Below are 27627 nucleotides of genomic sequence, written 5' to 3' on the forward strand. Positions count from 1 at the left end.
GTAAAATAATCGCTTAAGGCAGGAGAGAGGGTACAAAAATAAATGGTTTGGCCACAGCTGACCATCGCTTAAGCCAAAGCCATTCCATACATCCTCTGCTCTCTGACTTTGGTTTTGGGAATAAAGTTTAACCTCACTTGAAGGGTTCTCTGATCTTCAAAAGAGAGTGGGGAAAGTGGAGGCAAATGATGGGATTCCAGTGCAGGAGGCAAGTGCCTCTGTTTCCACTCCTGCAGCAAATCCTGCTCTGTGCCTGGGGTTCGTGTCTGAGTTAGACAAAACAGCAGGAATAAAACAGATCCCAGCTCCCAGTTTCAATGAAATCTAGGCCATGAGCTCTGTGATAAAAGTTAACAACAGAAAAACTCCAGTGAGGTGCACGTGGCCATCAGGGAGACTCAGGAAGGGTTGGATTTACCCAGGATATTCATGATAAACAAGGCACCTGCCCAGAGCACTTACCCACCTTGTCTGAGTTACTCACACCCTGCTTGCAGTCAAATCAGTCTCTTTAAAAGCTGCTGGGTCCAACACTAATTGAACTGAGGGCCCAAGATACCAATGATGTGCTAGAAGAGACTGAGAGGCTGTAGAAATCTACAGGAAAAAAAACCAAACTCATTTCTCTGTCAGCTCAAGAAAAGGGGAAACGCCGTGGGTGGAATTAATTCTGCAACCATTTATTTTCATCAAATGCTAATAGTCAGAAATAACATAGTTCAAGAATAGAAATATTCCATAGAAAAAGAAGATTAAGGCTGTTCATACACACAGGAGTTTGCACAACAAATAAGAGGTGATGTAGCGTGCAATTACCAGATTTAGGGGTGCAGCAGTGACAAGCTGTTTTACCTTTGTTCAAATTAAAGCAACTCTATTATATAACCAAGAGGGACAATGAGGGATTGGGTGAATAAACCCAGCCACTCACTGCCCTGCAAGCTGTGATAAATGCATTTATTACCAAGCTTGTGGCAACGTTGTGCCCTTACTTTCCCAAATGGACAAATTACACATCCTGAGAGTGAAAAGCCACCCTCCTTTTATACTGCAGCCCTCCAGTGAGCTCTGCCAAGAGCAGCACTTACAACCCCTGTGTGTGCTCACACAGGCTTTGTCTGCCCATCTCTAGGGCAGTGCTGGGGAAAACACAGCTCAGAAGAGATGGATAAGGAAGGATGTGCTTCACAAGCAGAGGGGAGGGACAGGCCTCAGGCAGCGTGGTGGTTCTGTACAGCAGTCCAGGGGCAGGCTCACTTGGCTGCTTCCAGGGGGGTTTTGCACTGTGACTGCTGCAGAGGCACTTGCTGGCTGCTCCTTCTCCTCGCTGGGGACTTCACGTTCCACTGCCGAGGTGGGGATGGGCTGCAGGAAGGGAGCAGGACAACCATGCACTTCCAAGCCCTTGACCAGCCTTTCTGCCTGCAGTGGCTGTTCCAGACCCGTGTGGAACTTACGGTTCCTCTGGCGATGGCAAATAGATGATACGCTTTGGCCTATCCTCAGCATCATCCTCTTCTTCCGCTGCAAACAATACATGTATTTTCATATTTTACAAAATGCCACAGATTTGGTCATTTGGGGTTGTTTTTTTCTTCAAATTAGAATCACAGAGATGACTTGCCTGGACCTGAAGAGGGTGTGTGTATCGAGCTGATGCTACTGACTCCAGCACCAAAAGTCAAGTCCCCAATGGTGTCAGGCTCTGGAAATAAAAAAAAAAAAAATCACGTATTAGCAGCCTGTGACACAGCCAGAGGGCAAGGCATGCTGCTGGGCAATGCTCAAGTGTCACAGAGGAAGTAAATCCAGTTAACTGCAAACACACATATTTATCTCTCTCTCCCAGCCCACCAGACCTCAGTGTCTCCCATCCAGCCTCAAACCCCTCTGCTGAGTCTGATGGGTCACATCAACTTCAAATTCCAGCCTCCATTCCTCCCTGGGTGGAGGAAATCACTTCAGTGTGGGACCTCGGTCCTGTGCCCCCCTGTCCTGCCTGGGAGGGACAGCCACCCCTTCCACTGAAGCTTTGCCATCTCTCCCAGCAACAAGTTCCATCCAGACCAGTTGCTCTGCTTAGTCAAGGCAGAATTTGGGGCTCCTGAAAACTGCCAAAGGCCCTGCACAGCCGTTCTGTGAGGAGCTGCCTGCAGCCAGACAAGAGGAATCACTTGACAGGGGAGCTAGGTAGAATTTAGCTTGCCTGAATAGGCCCTGGTTGTCAGCTGTCTCTTTCCTGTCATTTATCTCAGCAGAGATGTCACAATATTCAGATTTTACTTAACTCAATGCTCTGTTTTATGCTCATGTTTCCCAGAACCTTTCACAAGGAATTAAGGTAGGAAATGCTTTATAGGGCAGGAGTTGGAAACTCAGCTAAAAGGACTTTTCTGCACAGCTGACCTGGGTTTGCTCTTTAACTCCTGCCCTGTCCTGGAAGGGAATCACTGAAGCTTGGAGCAGAAATCAAACTTGATCCATCTGCCTTAGCTCAGCCCTGCATCTCTCAGGACTGGCTGTGCAGTGTGTGCCTGAAGAAGTCACCTTGGTAAGGAGACATTTATGGGAAAGAAATGCGAAACTAGGGCTTCCCATGGGAAGGTGGCATCTCCACATGTGTTTATGTACAATCCCCACTCACCCAGATCCACTGAAACTCTTCCCAAAGTACCGAGCAGGAGTTGAGGAGCCCCAAAGACAGAAGGGGAGAGAGACACAGCCACAACAGCTGAGCAAGGCAGAAAGGAAGGACAGCTGCTCCCAACTTCTCAAGTACAAACCTGTTTACAAAGAGCTGTGTCTCCAATAGTCTCAGAAGGATATACCAGAGAAATAAAATGTTTTATTCTGCTTGTCTATCAGCCTGTGCCACCATACAGATGGCTCAACACACGCTGACTGAAGTGATGATCCTGCTCTGTACAGTTTGTCTCCCTGCTGAAGGACACATGCTGCCTCGAAGCAAAGCAGGAATTGGGCTCTAGTACCACTGCAGATTAACATTCTTCCTGCTTTTTCACCATATGGTGCTTTAAGAGCAACAGCCGTGCAAGCTTCCAAGAGACCATGGCGCTCAAAGAATCCTGCTCTCTAAAAACACTTTTTGCACAAAACCCCACATTTTTTGCTTGTTGCTCAGGCAAAGAGAAAAACATTGGGGCAGACAAGTGCAGCCCAGCACACGGGGAAGAGCAGGATCAGATTTTCCAGTGGCTGCACACCAGTGCCTGCTCAGGGCCGTCAGGGATTTGCAGCGTGGCTCTCCCGTGTGTGAGCAGGGCAGGGCTCTGAGGGGCACTCCCCCAGCTCTCTGGGGACGCCAGCCCCTTCCCAAAACAGCCCCCAGAGCCCAAGGAGAGCTGAGCTGCCACACACTCACACCTGGGGCTCTCTCCAGAGCACTGGGGGTCTGCACCTCACAACTCACAGCACAAAGGAGATGGCCTGAGGGAGCTCAGCAGCAAATTGGCAGAAAGGGAGGGGATCTCCTGGATCTCCTGCTGGAACTCAGCTCCATTTGGGTTTGACTGTAGCTGCCTCTCGTGCTTGCACAAAGAGACACTGCAGGGTTGTCAGAGAGCATTCCAACAAAACCTGCCTCTGGAAGGTCAGGCCTTGCTCAGCTGCAGTGGACACAAGCACAGAGACTCACAGTTTGTGTACTGGACATTCCTCTCTGTGTCCTTCTGTTTCCACAGCAGTAACCAAACCACATCATTCCTTCTCCAGGGCTCAGTTCAGTTCTTTCTTTCACTCAGTGACTGTGCAGGTTGCTAATCCCTCTGAGCAGATCCCTGTGCTCTCCTGCAGCTGTCACAGCCCTGTGTCTGCTCTAGGAGCAGGCTGTACCAGGTGTGTGACCCTGTCTGCACAACTTAGAGCAGAAAGGACCCAACCTTGAGGATCTCCCTCTGCAGCAGGGCTCTGCAGTTCAGTCTAACATTGCTCAGCTGTGCTTCCAGAGCCAAGGAAGTGTTGAGCCTTGCACCTTCGGGCAGGGCAGGCTGGAAAGGAACCACAACCACCTTCCTTTTCAGCATCCCAGAGTCAAGGAAGGAAGAAAAGCACTCTGTTACCTCAGCATCCCAAAATAAATTCTCTCCTGCACTGACCCTGTGAGATGCTCGTGGAGATGACTGGACTGTGCTTCCCCACACACACCCTTGGTTTCAGGAAGGTTCTTCTTTGCTACAAGCACTTAGATAAATAAATAGTCTGTACCTATCAGCTCCTACTCACGCTCTGGGGTGCTGATTGCTGGGCCCACCACAGCCACCTTTTCTTGCCTGGACCTTTGGCCCAGGCTTCGGCAGGACACTGCAAACAACAAGGGAATAATTAAGAACAGAAAGGCACTCAAGACTCTTACTGGATCAGTGTAAACAAGATCCAGTGCAGAGCCAGAGCAGCCTGCAGCAGTTCCCCACCTTGCTGGCTGCCAGATGTGCTCGGTGAACTCCTCCCCACACTCTTGCTGCGCTGCACGGGCGCGCCTTCTGCTGCCAGGAAGGCAGCGTTCAGCCTGGCCACTGTGCTCAAAAGTGATGCCCTAGGGCCAGAAACAGGACAGGAACTGGGATTTCCCTCCAAAAGCCCTGATGAGATGCATGAGGAAAGATCCATCCCCTCCCCATCCCTTATCATCTCAAACACCACTTGATAAGGAGATGATGCTGCAACACCCATGACCTTCAAACCACTTTGCAAAGAGTGGACCAGCAAAGCAATATAAATACCTATAATAAATATAAATATCAAACATCAGGTAACAAAGAGGAGCCTGTACCTGCGACCCACTTGAGGCTGCTTCAGAGCACCAGCACGAGGTATGGCCAACTCAGAAGACCCAGAGGAAGGGATGAACCCAGATGTGGGCAGCCTCCCACTCGCAGGAGACTGAGCATTGTTATTATTCTGGCCACCAGGAGATGCAGCTCTCTCCAAAGATGGAGATTGCTGTGGAAAACAGGAGAAAAGGTCATGCCTGACAAGGGATTACAAGAGTAGAAAACCCTGCAAGGTGCTTGGACCTGAGTGTTTAAGAACTGCCCTTTGTGTGATGGATGTAAAAGGGTGCTGGGGACAAACAATTTATTGGCCAAAGTTTTAACAAGAAGTGAAGAGGGGACACAAATGTAACGTCCTAGTTTAGAGGTCTATATATAAAGTGCTCTTCTATAGTCTGCAGAGAAATGCACTTCCAGGCTAGAAGTCATCTCATCTTAAGGTAGGTGTCCAAAATAGTTCAGGACAATTGACTCAGGCACGTATTTATTTTTTTACACTGAATTTAAAAGAGGGTCTGCATGACTAGGACAGGTTTGAATTTCCACTTTGTAGACACCTGAAGTCAGACAAAGTGAACTCCTTTCTTTGATACCAGTTTATCATTCTGGGAACAGAGAGAATACAACATCTAAGCCCAGGCAGCACCAAATTAGACTTGGTTTTCCCTTTAAATTGAATTCTTTCTCCATTAATCATTTGCTGCTCCTCTTGGCTTTGTTTGTTGATGTTCTAAGCCTATTAAATGACTCTGAAACCAAAGCTGCTGTCAGGAAGTACAAAGAGGTATGAAAACCCTTCATGACCATCCTGCTCCAAGTGCTGGAACAGGGCCCACAGGCAGGGCCTGGGCGTTGTGAGCACACAAATTTGAGCAGAGACAGGTACAGAGTTAATGGCACCAACCTCCCAGTGGGCTGCTGAGAGCTGCTCTTGTTCTAACTCCTTCTCCCTGGCCAGCTGCTCTTCATATTTCCTCATGTCATACTCCAGCTCGACTACCAGCTGCTGGTCCTCAGCAAAGAAGTCTTTGATTTCGTTTCGGTAATCTTGCATAATTTCCTGCAGCAATAAGGAATGTTTGGACCCTTTCAGAAATCTCCCCCAGCTACTGATTCACATCCCCATTCAGATCACAGCTGCTTGGGAGCAAAAGGAAACACCAGTTGGTAGAGCAGAGGTGTTTTTAACAGACTGAAGAGTTTCAACTCCAATTTGTTCTTCAGAACATGAAAAAGCTTTCCAGCATTTGAGCTTTCTTCCTGCCCACGTTCCACACCAAGAGCCTTATCTCCAATCCCTCCACCTCCCACATTATTTAACACAGTGGCAGTGCCACAACATCACATCTTCGGAATTGTTCCCTTCTAAGAAGGCTCCTCGTTCTGGCAGTGGTTGCACACCCAGCACATTAACTCCAGAGAGGATAAAAAACACCACGACCAGCAAGAAAACACTTCCCCTTACCCGCAGGCAGCTCATCAGGTCCTTAAGAGCTGGGGTCCTCTTCTGCTCCATCAAGGACTTCAGTGATGTGATTGTTGGGATGATGTTTTCTATTAAATTCTTCTTTTGACCCTTTTTGTGACCAAGGCATGAACAGTTACGTGAGGCAATAAAGGAGAAGCCACTCTGCGGTTCGCTGGATGGCCCAAGTGAGAGGAGCTATCCCCCCACAGCCAGGGAATTACTGTAATCAAGGCTGCTCTTACACCACACACACGCACAGAGGCTTTTAACCTAAGTGGAGCCTTTTCAGATGCATCACTAAGTCACTCAGTTCTCACAGTGAAGGCAGATTGCCCAGAGGTGCAGGAAAATCATTGTTCCGTTCAAATGCTTCACCAAGGAGAGGAGTGGGGAACAAATCCAGCTCAGCACAGCACCCCTGGCTTCTGGGAAATGCATTTCTGGTCCCTACAGCTCCAGGATGAGCATCCCTCCCAAATTGTGCCTTCACATTTTGTTTTTACAAGACACAGAGCTCCCCAGCCCTGCTCCCACAGCAGACCAAGTGCCCCTCACCTGCAAGATGAGCTTTTTCTGGGCCACCTGCATGACAGCACTGGCTGTTGACATCTCATCTTCCCCAGGCTGAATGTCTTCCTCAGGTTTGGACCTCATACTTGAGAGCTTGATTTCTTTGCAGCTAAGGACTGCAAATGTATCTGAGAGCAGCTCGCTGCCTTCCAGGTCCAAAGGAAGGACCTTATACACAAAGCAAGCTGGAATACACAGGCAAGAAACCATTTATTTTACCAGAAGCAGCAGTGATGGGGAAGCCAGGAAGATAAAACACCTGGATTATGGGCTTTTATACAGACACCAGTTTTTTGTTTACCAGATTTTATAAGGCAGACCCTTACCTAGGATGTTGTCGCTGATCGTGGTGGTGATGTTGAACCTCTGCTCATCCGTGAAATGCTCCAGCAGGAAGCTGTAGATCCTCATCCTCTTCTCCTTGTTATCCTTCCCCTTCAGAGAGAAGAGCTGCTTCGCCCTGTGGCAGAGCACGACATTTTACACAGGCCCAAATCCCATTATGCCAGCTCCCAGAAATAATGAGACCTTAAATCAGCCAGGGATATTTGCATGTCACTTTTAAGACCCATAAACCTGTTAGGACACCACACAGTCCTACAAATTACACACATCAGTGTCACAGGGAAGGTAGGACACAACTCAGCACCGCTTCCCCCGGCTCTTTTCACTCTGTTGCATGGATAATTATGAAGTGACACAACTGCTGTGCTGTCACTGAGAGCTGCATGGCCAGACAGCCCATAATTTAGCGAAAATTAGACAGAAATGTGCTCAACTGACCGCTCGCTCTGGGGGAACCTGTTGTACTTTGGATGTTTCTCGTAGCTGTTGAAATGGAAGATGCACTCGATGAAGTGCTGGGAGAATATCACGGGGTTCCTCATCAGCAAGACGTGCACCAGGCAGTACTCTGCAAAACTGGAGAGGAGGAAAAGAAAGAAATGATCACTGGATAATTTCTAAAAGCCACCCCTGAAACTGTGTAGGGCTCTCAAGGCAGGAGGATGGTTTTCCTCTGCCAAATCTCCCTCAGTACCACATTTAATTCTTGCCCAGCTCCATCTGGGCTTGCACAAGGATATCAGCTCACTGGCATCCACCCTTTTTTCAGAGAGACAGACATTTCATTTTTACTCATTTTTATGGCCATTAGAGTCAGAAATAAATCTGAACTTGAATCCAGGCATAACACTTAAATTATTCAAATAACTTGGGTTCCACTGTGGCTGAGACACAGCACTCAGCAACAAGTTAATCCCCAAAGGTCCTGCAAGAGCTGCAAGGCAACCCCAGACTTAAAGAACGTGGTTTTGTCTGGATGCAGTCTCTAAATGCAGATGCAAAGGAAAAAGCTCCCACAGAAATGGGAGGAACACAATGCTGCAATGTCACCATCTACTGGAAAGACATTTTTAGATATTAAAATCACACTGAAGAGAAAGGGAAGTGTGAATGGTAATTGACAATAGGTTGATGGTTCTGGAAATATCTGTCTCAGACCGATTGTTCCAGGCAGAAACAAGGAGCAAGGTGTCCAGTCCTCCTCCTGCATCCAGAATTTCTACATCACCTCCCCCTCCGGGAAGAAACGTGCCCCACTCATTTCTCACAAAGCAGAGCAGCTGGAGACTCTGAAACCTCAAAAAACTTCATAAACATGCACTTAAAATCAGAGTGCATAATTCCTCTGACACCTCATCTGGCAGGTCATTCCTTGACAATTACAGGATGTGGCAGAAGGCTGAAGAGGCAAGGCATGCAATGTAAGACAAAAATCCCCAACAAAATATTTAATCCTAGTCCTAAAACAAAGCCAGCACTTGAGACAGAGCCTGTCAGAAAACCACAAGGAAGATTTCCTACAGGCTTGTCTCAAATATTGACTTTTTTTCTGGATGACTGAGTCCTAAACAGAGCAGAGCTGCACGTTTTGAGGACAGCCAAGGACACACTTTGGGACCTTTAAATAAACAGAAGGGAGGTTCATCACCTCTTTGCTGCTGTGCAGACCCTAAAGGAAGTACAGAGGTTAGCTGGATAATCTGCTGTATCACTGGAATTTTAATTCACAATGTGAAGGTGCCAAGACTGAGACATCTCTGACCTTCAACTCCTCCATCATTTCACAGCTGAGTTTTTTACCTGGCAATATCTGGGTTTGGATCCACCAAGACACAGACAAACCGAAAGAAGAGATAGTTCTTCAATTTCACATACTCCCCCTGTAGAAATCAGCAGACAGAAAAAATGAACCACCTGAACCAGGAAAACTTAGTGTGAACCTCCAAATTGTAGGCAAATGAGCAAGCTGTAAAACCTAAAATAAACCCCAGGTATTTTGGGGGATGCTCTAAGCAGCATAAATGCCACAGCAGCACATCAAAGTTTACCCCAGGTATGAAGAATAAAGTAGAAAAACGAAAAATCTGCTCTCCCACCCCACGGCAGATGTGCTCTTCAACACTGTTTTCAGAGCCAAAAAAGCATGCACTCCAAAGCTGCCCTCATGTGAGCATGGGAGGGTAAACATCCTGAGCCTCTCAACATTCACACCTTCAGAACAATCAACAGACACAGCAGGAGGAAAAAAAGGTGTCGTGGTGCTTGTTACAGCCGTTGATAGAGGAGTGAAACTGGAGGGAGTTCAAAGAAACCAAGATGAGAAAAGGGGCAACCATTGACTAAAAATAACCTCATTACCCAACTGTGCCGGCTGGTGTTGATGTGATTGCTGCCGGCCAGCAGAAAAGGCAGTAACTAAACACAGAGTTGAACCACCCTTAATTTAGCACGGATTAATTACAGTCTGAGCCGCCAGGCAGCGGACAGAGGCACTGAGGCTCAGCCCCAGCTCACCTGGAGGAGGTTGGTGAGCAGGGTCAGGGTGTGCTCGCGGATGACGGGGTGCGGGTCCCGCAGGCACAGGGAGATGTTGGGGATGTATCTGTCCACCAGGGAGGTGTAGAGCATGCACAGGTCGCACAGCGCCGTCACCACGTTGATGCGCACGGGCATTTCCTGCGACACCTCCAGCTCCTGCACCAGGACTGGGATGGATTCCCTCGCCAGCTCGTCGTGCTGCAGGCACAGCTTACCTGGGGAGCAGCACCAGAGAGGCAGAGCTGGGAATGAATCGTCCTTCCCAACCAGCCCAGCCCGGCTCACTGCCTCCTTCGGGTCCAAAACGAGCCGGGGAAGGAATCGGGAAGTAAACAAGGGAATAAACAAGAAACTCGTGCTGGAACTTGATGAGCAATCTGCATGATCTCTCAGGGAGATGGTACTTCAAGTTCTTCCAAACTCCCCTTAGACCTATAGAGTGGGTCTCTATGCCAAATTCCCTCCTTCACAGCAAACTATTTCTGTGTACAGGGTATTATTCAAAGCAGCTAAAAAGAACAGCCCCAGCTGTCATAGGCATAGCAGGGAGACACCCACCTCTGAGAGCATCACTGAGCCAACCTAAAATAAAATAGCCTGCAATAGTTCTAACATCACTTCTCCCTGTTCCCAAGCTCTGCAGAGAAGTATTAAACTTTCCAAAGCAATTAAGGGAAGAATAATGCTGCCTATCTGTAAAAGAAACTTGTTCCTAACCACAGAAGTATTAAAACCCAGAACTTGCACTTGGTGTTCCTCAGAATCCTGGGAATGCAGCTGACCAGGCTTCTCTGAAAGCAGCATTTCACTCATGCTGAGGAGAACGAGTAACTGTGTGCAGTCATTCTGCTCTAAACTACATCGAAAGCACCAAGTTTTCTTCACCTTCTCTTAAGCATCTTACTACAAGAGAGATGATCCTTCAGCACCCAACTCTGAGTACAAGGAGAGCACAGCTCTGGGGGACACTGCTAATTACTGATCGCTATTAATGCATTAAACACCTGGGGAAGCAGAGCTGGCAGGGTTCTGATGGTTTGCCCAACTTGTTTCCATGGATATTTGCATTGCTAAAAGCTCTGAGCTGAGGTAATGCAAACAGAGCACTGGGGCTCTCTGTCACAACTGCCAGAGCTTTACAGGGAATTATTTAGGTTGGAAAAGACCCCTGGGATCATCAGGCCCAACCTGTGACCAATCCCTAATTTGTCACCCAGCTCGGAGCTCTGAGTGCCACATCCAGCTGTTCCTTGGACACCTCCAGGCATGGGGACTCGAAACCTCCCTGAGCCGCCCCTTCCAATGTTTAATAACCCTTTCAGTAAGGAAATTATTCCTCATGTCCAACCTGAACCACCCCTGGCACAGCTGGAGGCTCTTTCCCTTTGTCCTGTCCCTTGTTACCCAGTTTCTCCCTCCTGTCAGGGAGTTGCAGAGTGATAAGGTCACCCTGAGCCTCCTTTTCTCCAGGATTTTGGGCAGAACTTCACCAGAAAGGCTGAGATACAAAAAGGCCCATTTCTAGGGCAGGGTAGCACTTACCTAAAGTCATGACTGCATGAGCCCTGACCACGGTAGGCATGGCTGAGCCTCTGAACTGGGAACTGTCTTTGGAAGCAGACACTGGAAAAGAACAGGTCAGGGATGGAAATGCGGCCTGGCACACAGGGGTGTCTGTAAATGCAAAGCTAAAGGCAGAAGGGGAGTGGCTCACGTTGGTCCTTGCTGACAGGAGGGGCCAGGATGGCCTGAACCAAGAAGAAGATGTATTTCTCCACCTTGGCTGGGCACATCTGCGCAGCCTCGCCCAGGAGGAAGAGGTGTCTCACCTGCAGAGAGAAAGCAGCACTGCAATCAAAAGGCAGTGGGCTGAGCTGCAAATTAAGTCAGCAGGAGTCGGTTCTTCTCCGAAAACAACTCAAAATTCCCTCAGTCCTTTCAAGGCAGTGGCGGGAGAACAGAAGGGGAGGCTTTGGAACAGAAATCCCGGGTGGGTGTGTTTAACATGCTCCAACACCCCCCACATCTAATGATACTGAAATACTCCTCAAAGCATTCCATGCATTTTACAGACCTCTCTCCTGAACAGCTCATCTGAGAAGTTTGAGTGGAAAAGCAGGGAAAAACCATGTCATATATTAAAAATACACAGAGTGCCATATCCTTAAAGCAACTGCGGTGTGTAAAACTGCCGTGTGCTCCCTGCTCATAAATACAAGACTTCATCACACACACAGGCCATGCACATTCCCATTAGCCCAGTCCTTGGCTTGGACTTTGAGGAATACCAACCCCAAGCACACCTCCACCCTTCAAATAATCCGTGAAGGGGAACCAAACTTACCAAGAGATCCTCCTGCAGCTGCTCTGCTCCACCCTCTTTGAGGACTATATTGGAGATGTAGCTGTAACAGGTGGATACCAAATCTCCAAACACCTGGTTGAGCAGCTCCTGCTCCATAATTAAACAAAATTAATTCAACACTTTATTAATTAAACAAAAGGTAGCTGTAATATCTGTACACACATGAATCCCTAATATCAAAGTCTTTATATACTTTTAATAATTTGGATCCCATTAAAATCAATCCGAGAGTGCCTTGGAGCTTTAAAATTCTCCCTGCACATCAAAGGATGCGTGCAAGTGTCAAAACACCTTGGAAAATTTGGCTTTTAATGATCCACAGGCCCAAGTTCACCTCAGTATAGAAATCACACGGACTTAAACAAAAAGGATTTAGGCGGCTGTTTCATGTGCACCCAACACATTGGAGGTGTCTGTGTGAATTTTTAGATGTTGCTTGAAAAAAGCAGCTCCATTAACAAAGAAAACATGATGTGAATTCCAAAGAATTCAGAGGGGAAACACAGGAAAAGCTGATTAACTACTACACTGTGGTGAATATAAAGCATTATTTCTGGTTTTCCACCATCTAAAAGTGGCAGTTTTAATAACCAAATACATATATAAATGGTAGCTGTTAGATTTGATAAAGTGACCAACTTACAGGAACATCTGCATTCCATTTTAAGCCAACACTCTGTGATAATTGAACCTACAAGGGAGGATTTTCTGATTGTCAGTTAAAAAAAAAACCCCAGAAAGCATCACCCCACCGTGGCTTCTGAGGCAAGAGTGTGCAGTTTTGCCCATTATTTACTAAACTTGATTGGGATGCTTATTATAAAATAGCTGTCATCAATACTGAAAGAGAAATATAAAACATCACTAGGGATGATATAAAATCACTAGGGACAGAGACCTGCATCAGTTTTAGCTTCTTAGCAACTGTGTTCAGGCTGAGATCTTTATTTTACCAACAAAATATGGCCTAACTTCCCACTGTGGGAGCAGAACAGAGCCATGGCATAAAACAAACAGAGGCAGAAAAAAAAGTTATGAGCAAGTTATTAACTCCCTGTTTGGTCTCCAGGAAGAGGTCTAGAAAATATGTGTATCTCAAGCAGCTCTGATGGAGAACAGTCAGAGATTACAGCAAAAATCCATGGCTCAAACTGGACCAAGTCTGAGAAACGGCTGCTGTAATAAAAGCACAGCAACAGGTTTCCTTTAGGAATTCTGTAAACTTGGACAGCAAGCAAATGCAAGGTATTTCAGAGGTGTGTGGGGGAATACATTTGAAGACAGAAGATTCCTTACGAGTCCAGGCTTAGCCACAGGATGTTCTCCAGCACAATTGCAGCAAAGAAAGCTGAGCAGAGCAGGCTCGAGCTGCTGGAGTCAGAGCCCCTTTTTTAGAACTCACCAACCCACAGCCTGGAGACAGGAGCAGACACCCCCTGAGTAGGGATCAGGCTATTTTAAAAGGTTTATTTTAAGTCCCACCTGTGCCTCCTTTGGTACATCTAGAGAGGCCCGGCAGAGCCTCTGCAGGGCCTGCACAGCTGGGCTGATCAACACCCGGGGACACTGAAACTCCTTCAGCCAGCTCCGGATGTTCTCTGCAGACGAGATCACACATAAAATGAGAATTTTCTAAGCTTTTCAAGTGCTTATGGAGGAGGGGAGGCACAAAACCTCTGCAGCTGCCCAGGGCCACTCACCCCTGAGCCCCTCACAGCGGCTCCTGGGGAGGTGCTCTGCCACGTGCCCGATGACACACAGGATGTGTCCCACAGCGTCACTGCTCATGTTCTGCTGCCTGGAAAACCAACAATGAACTCTGAGGCACAGAACCAAATCACAGCTGAACGATCCTCTCATCTGGGACATGCATTATTAAGGCAGACCTGTCAAAGCCAATGAAAACTCTAAGGGATTAAGGAAAGAGCTGGTTACTGCACAGATCTTGAGGCCACTGCTGGATTTCCAGCTGCAGAACTCACAGCTTGAAGGAAAAACTGTGATTTAAGCAGCTAAAAGGCAATCTGTGGAAGGGCACAAAGTGCTCCCTCGCAGAATGGAGTTCAAAGCACAAACTGACCTGCTGTACCAGGATTCAATGATCTTGGAATAATCCAGCTTGGGGGAAGAACATGCCACCTTGGCAAGCAGCATCCAAGCTGCACTGGAATGCTCTGTCTCCAGGTGAGACATGACATTCTGGATAAAAGTGGAGGTCAACTTCTTCTGGCTGGACCACATAGTCAAAGCTCTGCTCAGGTAACGGCTGCAGGGAAGAAAGGAAAGTTTAGGGAGGAATAAACAAAGCAGTTGGTAAAATCCAGAAAAATCCAACATACGCTGGCCAACACAACAAAGCTGCCTGGCATTCCCACTATTCATACTGAAAATTTACACATTTACACGTTTTCCCTACTGACCTGGCACCCCTATACGGATGTAGTGATCAGGGGCAGTAGGACAATGGTCCAACTGGTACCATAACACATCGGGAAATATAATTTCAGTAATTTGTAACAAAGACTTTCTAGCAGTTCTTATTTAATACCCAGAGCCATAGAATGGCCTAAATTGGAAGGGACCTTGAAGATCATTTCATTCCACCCCCTGCCATGGGTAAGGACACCTTCCACTAGGCCAGGGTGCTCAGAGCCCCATCCAGCCTGGCCTTGAAGACTCCCAGGAATAAAGGAACAGCAGAGTCACGTCAGGGGCGTCACACCCTGCTCGTTTTTCTGCATGACCCTAATTATCTACTTCACGTTGGAAGAGCTGTGAGATGTCTCAAGCTGCAAGGTCCTGCAGGTTCAGGAGGAAGGAGGTGCCACGAATGTGCAAACCCTGTTACAAAATGCCCAAATTAGAACAGTGACAGCTCCCCACACTGGCACGGCAGCACCAGCAGTGCCTCGCTCCTTCTGAGCTGTTCTGCCCTGTTGACTAATAAACATACAGCTGTCTTTAATCAGTGTTGTGTCCTCGTCATGCTGTGTGTCATCCCATCTCTCCCGCTCCTTCCCACAGCGTTCTGAGGCAGGCAGGATAATTCAGTTTGTCACAAGACAAAGTAACATATTGCACATAAGAATTAATACAAGGTGATGTTCTTGCTTTATATATCCCCTCTCACTTCTGTCAGAGGAACACCTCCATTTGACTTAAATATTCATGTGCTATCAGTGCATCCAGCACAGGATGTAACAATGCTGTGTGTGAGCATTTCAGTCCAGGGAGAGAGCACAGGTAACAGGAGCAGCGAGTGAAAATACCTGACACAAAGCAAAGCTGAACTCTTCCAACCACCTGCCAGCTTGTTCATGTTCAGCAGCTCTGTCCTGGGAGCTGGCAGGACAACACAAGCACCTCAACATGGTAGTTTCCATCTCCAGCATTATACTGATGGTTTCAAGCAGGGAATTTAAGTAGCTTTAAAGAAATCCCAGAGAAAAACTGGGTTTCCTGTCCTTGCACAGCAGACAGCACGTGCATTTTAACAGTGTGGGTGTCAGCTGTGGTACCCAACAGTCTGGGGCCACACAGGGAACAAGAGCACAAACTCAGACTCTTATCTTAGTCCTCCAGTCAATAGGTAATTTCCTTCTGTAAAGGAAAAGTCGTGTATTCTAATGGGATTAAAAGTAGAAGAAACCTCTGGGTTTTGTCCCTGAATGTTAACACAGGCAGAGGTGGGGAAAATGCACTTACCCCAGCTCCTTGCTTTCTGAAGACAGGGAGAGCAGATCCCATGCCAGCTTCTGCCTATCATCACTCCTGGATTTATTGTAAGGTTTTATGTTTTGCAGCAAGATCTGATCAAGGCAATCCAAGGCCTTTTCTTGGACAGAGTTTTCTGCACCCATCACAACGGGCACCACCCCGTTCCACCAGGCCTTCTGCACCAGGACATTGCTGTGCTGAAACTGAGAGAAGCACATTTTTAAACGATGAGGGGATCCCAAATGCATGGGTCAGACCAGAAAAAGGCCTCCAGGTTCAGCTACAAACTTTGAAACTGAATTTTAATCAACCCCAGCAGTGTGGCAGCAGGTGGGACAGGGAAACTCAGCATCACAAGGTCTTTAATCATCTCTATGATAAATACCTGGTGTTTCTGCTAAAGTACTGAAACACTTTGTTTTGAGACTCTGTAAAGAATTATAACAGGTTTGCAATAAGGCTGCACAGCAGATGATTTAGCACTAAAAAAAAAAAGAGCTTTGCTTAATATAAACCCTGTGCTCCAAGCCTGAGCTACGAACCCTTTGTGAATAAATAGAAAAGAAAGAAAAATATAGCAATGCTATCATCCACACATTACATCTGAAAGTGATTCAGGGTTTTTTTTAACTTGAGAAGGCCAGCAACATAAACATTTTCTTCGTGACACATAAATCAACAGCCAGAAAAATCAGTGTTTCCAACAGTTGGAAGCACTCTGCATAAATCACAGGGAGGTATCAGAGTGACTCATGACTTCCGAGTCGAAAGGTAATGAAAGAAATGAGAGCAGAGTCACAGAAGGCAGCTCCCTGAGTGAATGACTGATTGGTGTGGTCCCTCCTGCCTTCCCCCAGGGAAAAATCCCCGTTTCCCCTCACCAGGAGCAGCTCTGTGATGGAGTGCAGCGCCTGCTTGCACACGGACGCCGCGGGGTCACGGCAGCGGTCCCGCAGCGTGCCCACGTTCTCGGCGGTGCAGGGCATGTGCCCGTGCTTCAGGAGGCTCCCAAGCACCTGCGAGGAAAACAGCAGCACAGCTCTGTTGGGAATCCAGGCCGGGGGGCACCGAGTGGTAAAGCAAAAGTACAATCTACCCCCTGCCAACGTTAGCCGGAGATTTATCTCGCCCGGGGTGAAACGGCACATTAACGATTCATGAGTGCTGGGCACAACCAGAGATGTAAAACGGAACAGAAAACATCATTCCAGTCAGTCCTGCTCTGAAACAGCAGCTGCAGAGGGAGAATGTCACAATTTCCCCTTGAAAATAACGTGCCTCTTGTACGAGCCACAGCTTTCTCTTGGCAATAAGGAAGAGGGGATTTATTTTTATTCTTAATCAAAAAGCATTAAAACATGAATTGCAAAGCCCTAACTGGGAAGCTCAAATCAGCGTGTGAATTGAGGGGGAAGAGCTGGGGTGAAGAGGACTAACAGAGGAAGGCAGTCAGCAGCAGACACCTCTTTTTTAAAACAAGGAAATTTCCATTGAAGCATCTCTCTTTAAAAGCTAATGACTTCATTAAAGAAATGAGCAGCAAGGAAAGCAACACAGAGCTCAAAAAGAGGCTGGATGTAACCTAATCCCTTTGCTAACAAGGTCAAAACAAACTAAGCAGCTAATATGCTTCAGTTTATGAGGAAGTCTCTTAATTGAAATGCCTATTGACATTTGACAAGAGCCTCTCCTTGCAAATGACGGAATAACAGAACACCAACAAGGGTACTAGAGAAATTCCCATCATTATGCCTGCATTATTTACTTATCAGGAGCTAGTAAACAAGATCTTTAATGCCTTTAAGACACTCTGCAGGGAGAGCAGGAAGCTACAAGTGGGCAAAGCGACAGAGTTTGCAGCAAAGCTGTGGCCTAATTAATTATTTAACGGATTTTGGGTAATCACTGAGAGCAGAGAAGGATGTAAACCCCACCCTACCCGCACAGCAGGTTTCCTCACGATGATTTTCTCATCTGCAGCCCTCTCTCTCAGTATGGCCATGAACTCTTCTCCTATCCAAAATGAGGATAAAAAGGAATTACTCCCACAAAGAAGGAATTTCCCACAGCACCAGCTGGAACCACACAATCCCAGGATGGTTTGGGTGGAAGGGACCTCAAAGCCCATCCAGTGCCACCCCCTGCCATGGGCAGGGACACCTTCCACTATCCCAGGCTGCTCCAAGCCCCATCCAACCTGGCCTTGGACACTTCCAGGGATCCAGGGGCAGCCACAGCTGCTCTGGGCACCCTGTGCCAGGGCCTCCCCACTCTAAAGCAGCACAAACTCAGTGCAAAACCAAACTCAAATGGTTCCCCAAAACTTTCAGAAGGACTGAACAAATCACAATTAAAATCACCTAGAACAATCCAGAACGAGGCATAAGCCAGAAGGAAAAACAAACTCAAACAATCCCCCCACTTCTTGCATTTATAAACACATCTTCACATACCACAAAAGAAACCGATGGAACGAATTACTTGAGACATGCAGCAAAAAAAAAAAAAAAAGGGTGAATCTGTAATTTCTGACCTCTTTATTTGTCTGCATAAAAGATGCCAGGCTACCCTCAGAGTCTGAGAGCTCATCAGATGAGTCAGGCACAGCTGAACAGGCACAGGTACCCCTGCCACCTGTGGGAAGAGCTACCTGGGCAGAGCTTGGACAAATGGAGCCGACACAGAGCCACGGGAGGTTCTGCAGAGCTCAGAACACCCACAGCCTCCTGTGAGTTTTGCCTCAGAGCTCCACACAGCATCAAGCATTAATGTATGAACTGCTGTGTGTTACAGAGGGGAAATGACTCCCATTTATTAATTCCTTGAGGCTGCAGAACAGCAGCTGCAAAGAACCACCCCAGAGTCTACAAGGCAACCAGAACACATCTCTCTTCCCTGAATGCCAAGTTAGGGCTCAAATCTTACTTTGCACAGCCATATTCACACTTATTGCTGCATGCTGTCAGGAAAAAATACATCATCAAGGCAGTAAGTTATTAAATGACACACAACTGAATACACAGATCAATTCTTTCTCACATTTTGAGTCACTGGGCTATTAACTGGCCATAAGGACTTCCAGCATTTTACCATGGCTTTTAAGGTTTCTATTTATTGCTGTTTGTTAAATTTCTCCCAGCATCAAGTCAGATTTCCCAAAGATATGCCAAATTTGGAGATCTGTTACTTAGAGATTCACATGGACATCCATCCTGTTGCCATTAAAAAATGGGATTAGTCACAGGGAACTAATCAAAACTAGCTTAAAAATAAATTTTTACCAAAGGAAGGAAAGGGACTTTGATCTGGGCTTCCTTAATGGGCAGCTAAGTGCAACCCCATCCTCCTCCTCCTGACAGCAGCTGCACAGGAAGAGCACAGAACCTTTCCACTGCAAGATTTTGCTACTAAAATAGTCCAGTCTTGTGAAGGTGACCAAATAATCACACTTTGACATTGATTTTCCTGATGTAGAAAAGGGGGAGGGGGAAAAACCAATGAAACAACCAAAAATCCCAAGTTCTAAAGGGCTGAGAACTCCCAAGGGAAGGGAATGTCTGATGCTGGTGGGCAGAGGGAATTGTGCAGTACAACACCTCACCTTGCAGTTTATCCCCACCCTTCTTATCTCTGCCCTTGTGTGCTGAGCATGTTCTGACTATCCCCAGCCAAGAGTTATTTCTTTTCTTAAAAAAAAACAAATGAGCTGTTTGGTCTTCAGAGGAGTGCAAAATTAGCACAGGCATAAGCCAAGCACAGGCATGTGCCAGACAGCTTTGCTAATGCACCTTGACTGCCTCGGACAGCCCTGGATTTCAGCATCCTCTGGAGCTCCAGACAGTCTTTTTTCATTCCAGCCTTTTCTTAATTTGTTTTGCCAAGTGCCAAGTGTGTGCTCAGCTGGGTATCGGATACAAACCCCGGCATCCTCTGGCACGGGGAGCCTGCAACTGAACAGGGAATACACAATACCTTGAGCGGCCTGGAGGACTTTTCTGTCTGAGGGAGCAGATTAAGGAAATTTTATCAGCAGAGTGTTTGAAAAGGGAGCTTTCAAGGGGGGGAGATTGGAGCCTGGCTCCTGGAGATAGGGAGGGAGATCCCAAGCGAGGAGCAGCGTGAGGCACGGAACAAAGGCACCGCTGCAGGATGGGAAGCGAGCAGAGAATTGAATTGTCAGCAGTTCAAGGGAGGTGAACAGCAAGAACTGAGAGCACAGATCCTGGCAGGGGCCTAAAGGTTAGAAAGAAGAGCTTTTCCACACAAGAGGAAAAGAAAGGGAGAGGTTTGAAGGAGGAACATCCCGGCCATAAAAGCCAACTTTCATGGTGATTTCATGCTATCAACAAATTAGAAGCAGCTTGCCATGCTGCATCAGGACATTTCATGTGACACTCTGCTTTCAGCTTCCAACCTGATGCTGCAGAGAAACGGGTCCTTGCCTACAGAATGGAGCTACTCCAAGGTGCTGTGCTTTACAGAGCAAAATGTATCAGTTCTTTGAGCACTGGAGCAAGAGATTTAATTACCCTGAAATTCATGGAGCTACAAGTGTTATATCCCACATCAATTACCATCCTTTTTGGGAAGAATAAATTACCTACTTTTCAACAAGTGTTGCCATCACATTAGTACCAACAGACATCAGCATTTCAGGATTAAGTGTATTTTTCAGACTTGAGTGGAAACAGTATTTCTTTATGGCTGGCAATTCCACCCCCTTCATCACCCCTAAGTGTTTTGTAACAGCTCTCTCCACTTCCTTTGAGAAATGGACAACGAATACACTTCAGAAAGTCTGCTTTCAATTAAGGCTTTGAATGGTTATCTGAAAAGGCTGCTTTAATTCTGACATACCATCAGGCCTAGCAGTATCACTGCTGTCTGTCAGCTCAAAAGTCCTGGAAGTTGGGAAGGTCTTCAGTGGATGGCTGGACACAGCTGAAAGAAAAGATAAAAGCTGAGGAATAACAAAGGCATATATTCACCCGGCAAGAAGATGGTTGAGTGTTAAACAGAGAGCCTCATGCCTGCCCTAGGTTTAACAGATATGTGTATTTTTAGGAAATGGCATGCCAAGAAGAGCCTGAGGCTTACTGGAAAAGAATGACTCTGTACCTCCTGCACTGGCTGTCACGCTTGCAGTGCCTGTGCTTGCTTCCAACACTGTGTGGACACGGGCTGCCAAAAAAGAGAAATAAAAAAGGAAATCAAACAGAGTATTTTAATTCTGGATGCTCTGCCATTGCAAGTTTTTTTCAGGCAAGCAATCTAATGGTGGGAAGCTGTGTGCAGGCTCTGAATCGTGCCATCTGGCCTTCACCACACCTGAGGGAGCTCGGAATGCCAGTCACGAACAGAACTACTTAGCAGAAGCAAAAGGCAACTCAAGATTTAATCAGCTGTCAGGCAAGAATGAACTGCCTTTTTTTTTTCCAATGAGCAATTTCAGTTGTCTGTAAACATCCTTCAAAGGGACCTCACAGAGGAGTCTCTTTAGAATGATACATGAGAATAAATCCCTTCCAAATATAAGGCTTCATAAGTAACAAGGCTCATGAATTACTTCTCATTATGACACAATACGTAAGGACTCTGTGTGCCAGTTTTTAAGTTCCTGACAACTCCTACCTCCCAGCAATTATTCCCTCGAAAGTTCAGGAATGCTTTTCGTTACCTAATGTGCCCATAGTACTCACAGCTCTGTAGTAAGTCCTGAATGCTCTCTGAGACAGCAGCAGATTTCATCTCGAGACAGCAGTCAAGGCTGCTGAGAGCCTTGCTCCGGACCACAGGGGCTATGTCTGAGCACCGGCCAAACACCATGACCTGCACTAAAAACTTGTGCTTTAGAAACCTCTGATCCTCCAGGGACAAGGAGCTGCCCGGGTTCCTCTCTGGCAGCTCCAACAAAGCCAAGGCTGCATCCAGAGCAAACACTCTGGAGGGAACCTGTAGGAAGAAAAAGCACACAAGGTGCTCTGTTAATGTAAGTGAACACAGAGTTCTCTTGCCTCTGGGTACCAGCAGTGACAGAGCTATTCAGTGCTGAGATTGAATCCTTCATCTCCAAAACATCAAGGAGATGCACTTACTTCATAGAGTGAGAATTTATAAAGCCAGGCGATAAAAGAAGCGAACTCTGCACAAGGGAGTTTGTCCAGCAGGGTCGCCAGGGCCTGGGCAGCATAGGTGCGATAATCAGCCTTGTCTGGGACCTGAAAAACAAGGGCAAGGGCACCCTGTGATACTTCACTGCTCTGCTCTGCATGCCAGAAAGGCATTTCAGGGCTTAAGAGAAGTATTTTTTTATTTAATGAGCTGATATGGTCACATTCAACAATAGCTGGGAGAATCATCACAGCTTCCTCAGTCACTGCTTCACCATCACATGTTTTCATTCCTTACAAAACATTGTGAAAACAGATTTCCTAAACTATCAGTGATATTCCAATGTATCCACACGAGTTCTTCAGCTCCAGAAGCAGCAGAGCTTGGCATACCTGGGCACAGATATGTTGGAGCAATATTCGGAGAGTAGGATAAATAGCTTCTTTCAGCTCATCTACCAGAGAACTGCACGGGAGAGAGAAAAGCAGATTTTAATAAGGCTGGTTTATAACAGAGGAAAAATCAAGGATCCCTTTGGAATGCATTTGAAAAGTCAGGAAAAGTGGCCATGCTTCTGGAATCATGTGAGTGCAGCAGGATATGCTCAGAGAACCATACTTACTTTCCACATTAACCTGGCTTTGCAAGCACAAAATAATTTCTTCCCGTACTTTTCTAACAAGTAGCAGGGAAACATGAAAAGCTTCTTTGTTCTCAATCTACTTTTACATGTTGTCTGGGGATCTCTGCACAAACTACACTTCCAACAACATGGATTCCCCAACAGGGGGAATAAACATAAGCAAAACTTATCATTAAGCAGGAGAAAGCAAAGAACTAAGGAGGAGTGAGCTCCATGTTAATCTTTCATTTCCTTCACAATTTTCTGTAGTAAAACACAAGACCTGAAAAACTGACACAAAGCAAAATACAGAAAATGGGTCCTTTCCACTCACCACCACTTTCCTGTCAAACAGCACCTTCTTTCCCTCTGCCAGCAAGCTCAGTAAATTCCCATTCCAGACATTTTAATTAAGCCTCATTTGCACAAACAACTTCAAAGCCAGTGCCAGTTTCTCTCATCCCTTTATCACCTCAACAGCAAAGCAAAGGCATGCCAGAAGAAAGGAGCAGTCATGCCCAGAGCTCTGAACATCACCTGATGAATTTTATAGCCAGGTTCCTGGCACTGGTCACAGCTGGTGTGATGGGAAGGACCTCATGCATGGAATCCTCACTGCTCTCCGCCATCAGAATTACGTAGAGAAGCCGATGGAAGACACATTGAAGGGTCTAGAAAGAAGAGGTTATTTGCAGGTTCTTTTCCATGGATAAGCACTCCAGGGTCACGAGATAATTCTGAATCAAGCTTAGAACCAAGCAAGAGCACATACTAAAGCATGACTCCTAGCAGAGAAATTCCAAGAGGACACTTTCTAAATGCACACAACGCCTTTCCTGGCTCTGATGTTCTCATGTAAGTTCAGCAAGGTCTCAGAAGGGCTTTCTGAAAGCCTTAACAGCTGCCCTCCAAAGGTGTGGACTTTTCTTTGCCAGAAACATTTGGAATTTGAGGGAACTCAAAGGAGATGTCCTAAGCTAAATGCGTGTTTTGTATCACCACGTGCACTTGAACTTTTGGAGTTGCCTCCCTTGCCACAGTTTTGGGACCACAGCTTGCCTCATGATCCTGACATTCCCTGAGCAAGCAGGAGAGGCAGGGAAGGTGAGGCAGGTCTGGGAAGGGGACACCTTCCTATCACCACAAATGGCAACAGTTCCAAAAGGCTCGTGCTGCACTGAGAAACCAAGGAGGCAGAAACATACAGGCCTAGGGCTGCTGAAGTTGGGCTGGCACTCAGGAATACCAGGTTAGTGTGTACTCCAGGCTTTCCTGACTAGACAGCTGCTGATTCTCAGCCTGCAGGCTCAGAACCAGCCTGGGGGGGGGGGTCACACAACTCACAGACACAGCTCGGGCACACCCAACCTTCAGCAGCCCCATCCAGAGCAGCAGCAGTTGGGTGAGTGGGAATTATGCCATGCTCTGCTTGCCAATTTAAACAAATCAAGATGGAAAGTTTCTGGCAGAACTGGCTGCTCCAAGATCACAGAGCATTCTCTGAACAAGAACCAGCCCTGCTCACCCTCACTGAGTGCACAGAGCACCACACAGCCCAAGCCCTCACACGCTGCCAGGCGGTGCTGCAGCTCCATCTAGCAGGGAATCGCAACATTCCAGGAAAAGGAGCCACCTGGAGTTCTCTTCCTCACGATTCAGAGATCCAACGCCACTGCAGCTCTCCTTTGTTTTCAATTCATTTGCCACAAGAGTCAGCAGAGCATGGAATTCACTGCACACAAGTGCAGCAGCAAAGAAGCCAAAGGGGAAAAAGGATTGGGGTGGAAAAAACCATCTTTGCTCTGACCCAGCAAAGACCCGGCACAAAGAGGGAAACCGGAGCAAAAAGTGAAAACCATGCAAGCAAAAACGACATGTGGAGAAGGAAAGAAGCAGCCACTCCTTTTCAACACTGCTGTGAGGGTGTTAAGGATTCTGTTTAACTTTTACCTTATCTTGTGTGCCATGGAGAGGGGAACACAGTAAGTACAGTCCGTAACAGGCCGCCTCAGGAATGTACTCGGCTTTATGAACATCCCTAACAAAAGAAGACAAAGCGATGTCTCTCCCTTTCATCAGAGAAACATTTACTATGACTACTACAGCTAAAAGAGCTCATTGACTGGAAAACATTCAATATTCACAAGATGCTGTTTGCTGTTAGCACACAGAATATATTCCAATTACCTTTATAAGAGAATTTGTCACTTTCATAAACAGGGGCTGGATCATCCTAAGGTGGAGAATGTAGAAGGTACAAGAACTGGGGGAATTACTTCACCAGGCAGGTTCCTGTTTGGGGGGTTCTTGTCAGATATGTTAATTTGCAGAATCTATAAAAATTGCACACACATTACTCGGGGTGTGCATCTTCGGCCTTTTCTACCTGACGAATTTGTGCACCTGAGGATCCTCATCTAAAGGTACCCTTTTATCACCCTAACTGTGTCTGACTCGTACTTTTAGGGCCAGAGAAAAAGGCATCAGTTCAAAGCATCGTATAAACATTAAGAATTATTAAGAATTATTTGCTCACATGGACGCTGAAAAGTCGAACTCATGGAGCACTGGCTCAAAGCTGGTCATTTCAACAAAGACCTGCAAGGGAAGAGAGCCAAGCTGAGCTCAGTCCCCTGAGGGGAGGATGTGCAGGGCTCTGGGACGTCTGGGGTCACACCATTGGATTTAACTGTCAAACACCTCCCTTGAAGCAGAACAGAAGCAGAGCCCAAAGCCCAGAAGCTCCCCCCAGGAACAAGGGGTGGCTGCCCCTGGATCCCTGGCAGTGTCCAAGGCCAGGCTGGACGGGGCTTGGAGCAGCCTGGGACAGTGGAAGGTGTCCCTGCCCATGGCAGGGGGTGGAATGAGATGAGATTTAAGGTCCCTTCCAACCCAAACCATTCTGATTCCATGGACAAAACACCTGGCACATGTCAGCAAGTTTTAAGCATGAGAGGCAGACACGAAGCAGGCACCCTGCTCCCACATCTCCACTAACTCCCAGCAGGGACCAGGTGGCAGAAGGCAGGGCTGCCACCTCTCCCTGTGGAGTGCTCTGCATCCCCAAAAAGTTTGCGTTAGGGCACACAAGGTTCCTCAAGCTGAATCTTTCTTACCTGCACGCAGTTCTGCAGGCACTGAGGCTTTTCTTCTAGGGACAACTTGGTCAGAAGTCTTAGGAAGTTTTTCAGAAGAAGGAAGACGGCATTGCGGACTTGGAGAAGACCTTCTCTTGACCAGTAAACATCCTCATCATCCTCTTCCTCCTCCTCTTCCAACATCTCTTCTATCTATATTGGCAGTAAAGAGAAACAGCTTGCCAACAATTTGCTTATTAATAGGAATTTGTATCTGAAGAGATTGCACAGGCATCTTACACTGGGGCTGTCATTCCTGCACGGTCTCCCCTTCTTTCTGTTTCTTCTGGCACTGGACTGTGAGCTTTGAGCGTGCGCTTTCTTCCTTTTCCTCAGATCTCGAGGCAAGCATTTTGTCAGGGTGTGAAGACATTTGTCAAACACCACTTCATGGAACACCTGGTTGATTATGCTGCCTGCCAAGAAAAGACAACATCAGTCCTCTTCCACACAAAATACAGAGAGCATCAAACCATCTGAGCATCGTGTCCCATCCCTGGAAGCGTTCAAGGCCGGGCTGGAGCAACCTGGTCTAGTGGAAAGTATCCCTGCCCATGGAATGAGATGAGCTTTAAGGTCCCTCCCAACCCAAATCAGTTTGTGATTCTATGATCTCTGCACAGGTGTTGTCCTAGAGCCCAAGGAAGTTCAAGAGAAGACTAAAGATCTCCTTGAACAAAGCCCAGCTGCACCAGGCTGATGCACCATCAGCAGTGACACGTTCCAGCAGGATCACTGGCTGACCGACCCCTTCCAGCTGCACCACGGAGAGCTGGAATACGGAGGGATCCTGCTGGCTCACCTGGGATCTCCAGCAGCAGGAAGTACAGCCCAGCCGCGTGCAGAGCGAACACCCTCTGCTCTGCATTGGCTCTCTTCTGCTGGCCCACGTGCACAAAGTGGTGCAGCACAGCCACCAGGGCCTGGTGGGACAGGCTGTTCTCAGCAAACAAGATCCAGACATTCTGAGGCAAAACAGAAATAGTGAGAAATCCCGTAATAACGCAGATGTCCAAAATTAGCCATTTTTCAGAATTTAACAGGTGCCACTGTGACCAACTCCCTACATATTATATGCCTTAAAAAGTGTTTTAATAATTATCATACATAACACTAAATATATTTAATATTATGCTAAATGATACTATCAAAATTTGGGAATAGCTTTCCTCTGAAGCATTCCAGCACAAAGAGCAAGAATTGTTTGAATAGCTTTTGAATATTTTGCGAATTTTAAGGCAAGACAGACGTGAAAAAGACAAAGTGAGGATGGCTGGCTCTGTGTTCAGGTCATGTCACCTCTCTGCTCTCCTCCTCCCCGGCGGCAAAGGGCGCCAGAGCGCTGTACAGGCCAGTGAAGCTGTCGACTCCATCGGCCGTGATGTCCTCCGCTATCCGGGGATCGAGAGGCTCGACCTCCGTGAATTCCAGGTCCCACATCGTGTCCACCCACGCTGAGAGACAGGGAAAAAAAAAACAAAAAAACCCAAACCAAAACAAACAATCAAACAAAAAAAAACCCAAAACCAACCAAACAAAAACAAACAAACAAAAGAAAACCAAGACAAATACAACAACAAAAAGAAAAAAACAAAAAAAACCAACAACAAAAAAACCAAACAAACAAACAAAAAAAAAACCCAAAAAAACACGTTTATAAGCACCAGGGAGAAGATTTCTCAAAAACACGCGTTTCACCCCAAATAACGCTCCATACCAAACACGGAATACCCAAACCCCGCAGGACACGGGCGCGCAGAGAACAGCTGTAAGAAGGCCCGGAGCCAGAGCATCCCGCAGACCCGGTGACCGGGCCAGCGCCCACCCCGGAACCGAGACTGGGACAGAGGGACCGAGACACCTTCCCCGTCCCCACCGCCAAGCCCTCACCCGCAGCCAGCTCCGGCAGCCGCCACCCTCCGAGCGCCGTCCGCAGCCGCTCCGCCGCCGCCATCTCGGTTCGA

General features: G+C 47.1%; 1 protein-coding gene across 1 annotated transcript; it reads right to left on the minus strand.

Annotated features, from left to right (window-relative positions):
• Window positions 1-1253: 1253 nt before the first annotated feature.
• On the minus strand, window positions 1254-27617 carry NCAPD3 (non-SMC condensin II complex subunit D3; the record flags this gene model as incomplete). The annotated part of the gene is made up of 35 exons (XM_082296999.1): window positions 1254-1365; window positions 1458-1524; window positions 1625-1705; window positions 4243-4320; window positions 4431-4552; window positions 4790-4959; window positions 5695-5850; window positions 6256-6366; window positions 6814-7013; window positions 7155-7288; window positions 7612-7749; window positions 8974-9053; window positions 9688-9926; window positions 11254-11334; window positions 11426-11540; window positions 12056-12163; window positions 13559-13674; window positions 13777-13895; window positions 14157-14342; window positions 15782-15996; window positions 16675-16809; window positions 17733-17806; window positions 20651-20734; window positions 20891-20974; window positions 21493-21745; window positions 21889-22011; window positions 22297-22369; window positions 23064-23197; window positions 24477-24564; window positions 25063-25124; window positions 25643-25816; window positions 25904-26079; window positions 26466-26628; window positions 26963-27117; window positions 27554-27617. 35 exons carry the CDS (start codon window positions 27615-27617, stop codon window positions 1254-1256), a joined length of 4470 nt encoding a protein of 1489 aa, XP_082153125.1.
• Window positions 27618-27627: the final 10 nt, after the last annotated feature.

This window comes from Coloeus monedula (genome assembly GCF_965178545.1).
Source record: "Coloeus monedula genome assembly, chromosome: 25".
NCBI classification, from domain to species: domain Eukaryota; kingdom Metazoa; phylum Chordata; class Aves; order Passeriformes; family Corvidae; genus Coloeus; species Coloeus monedula.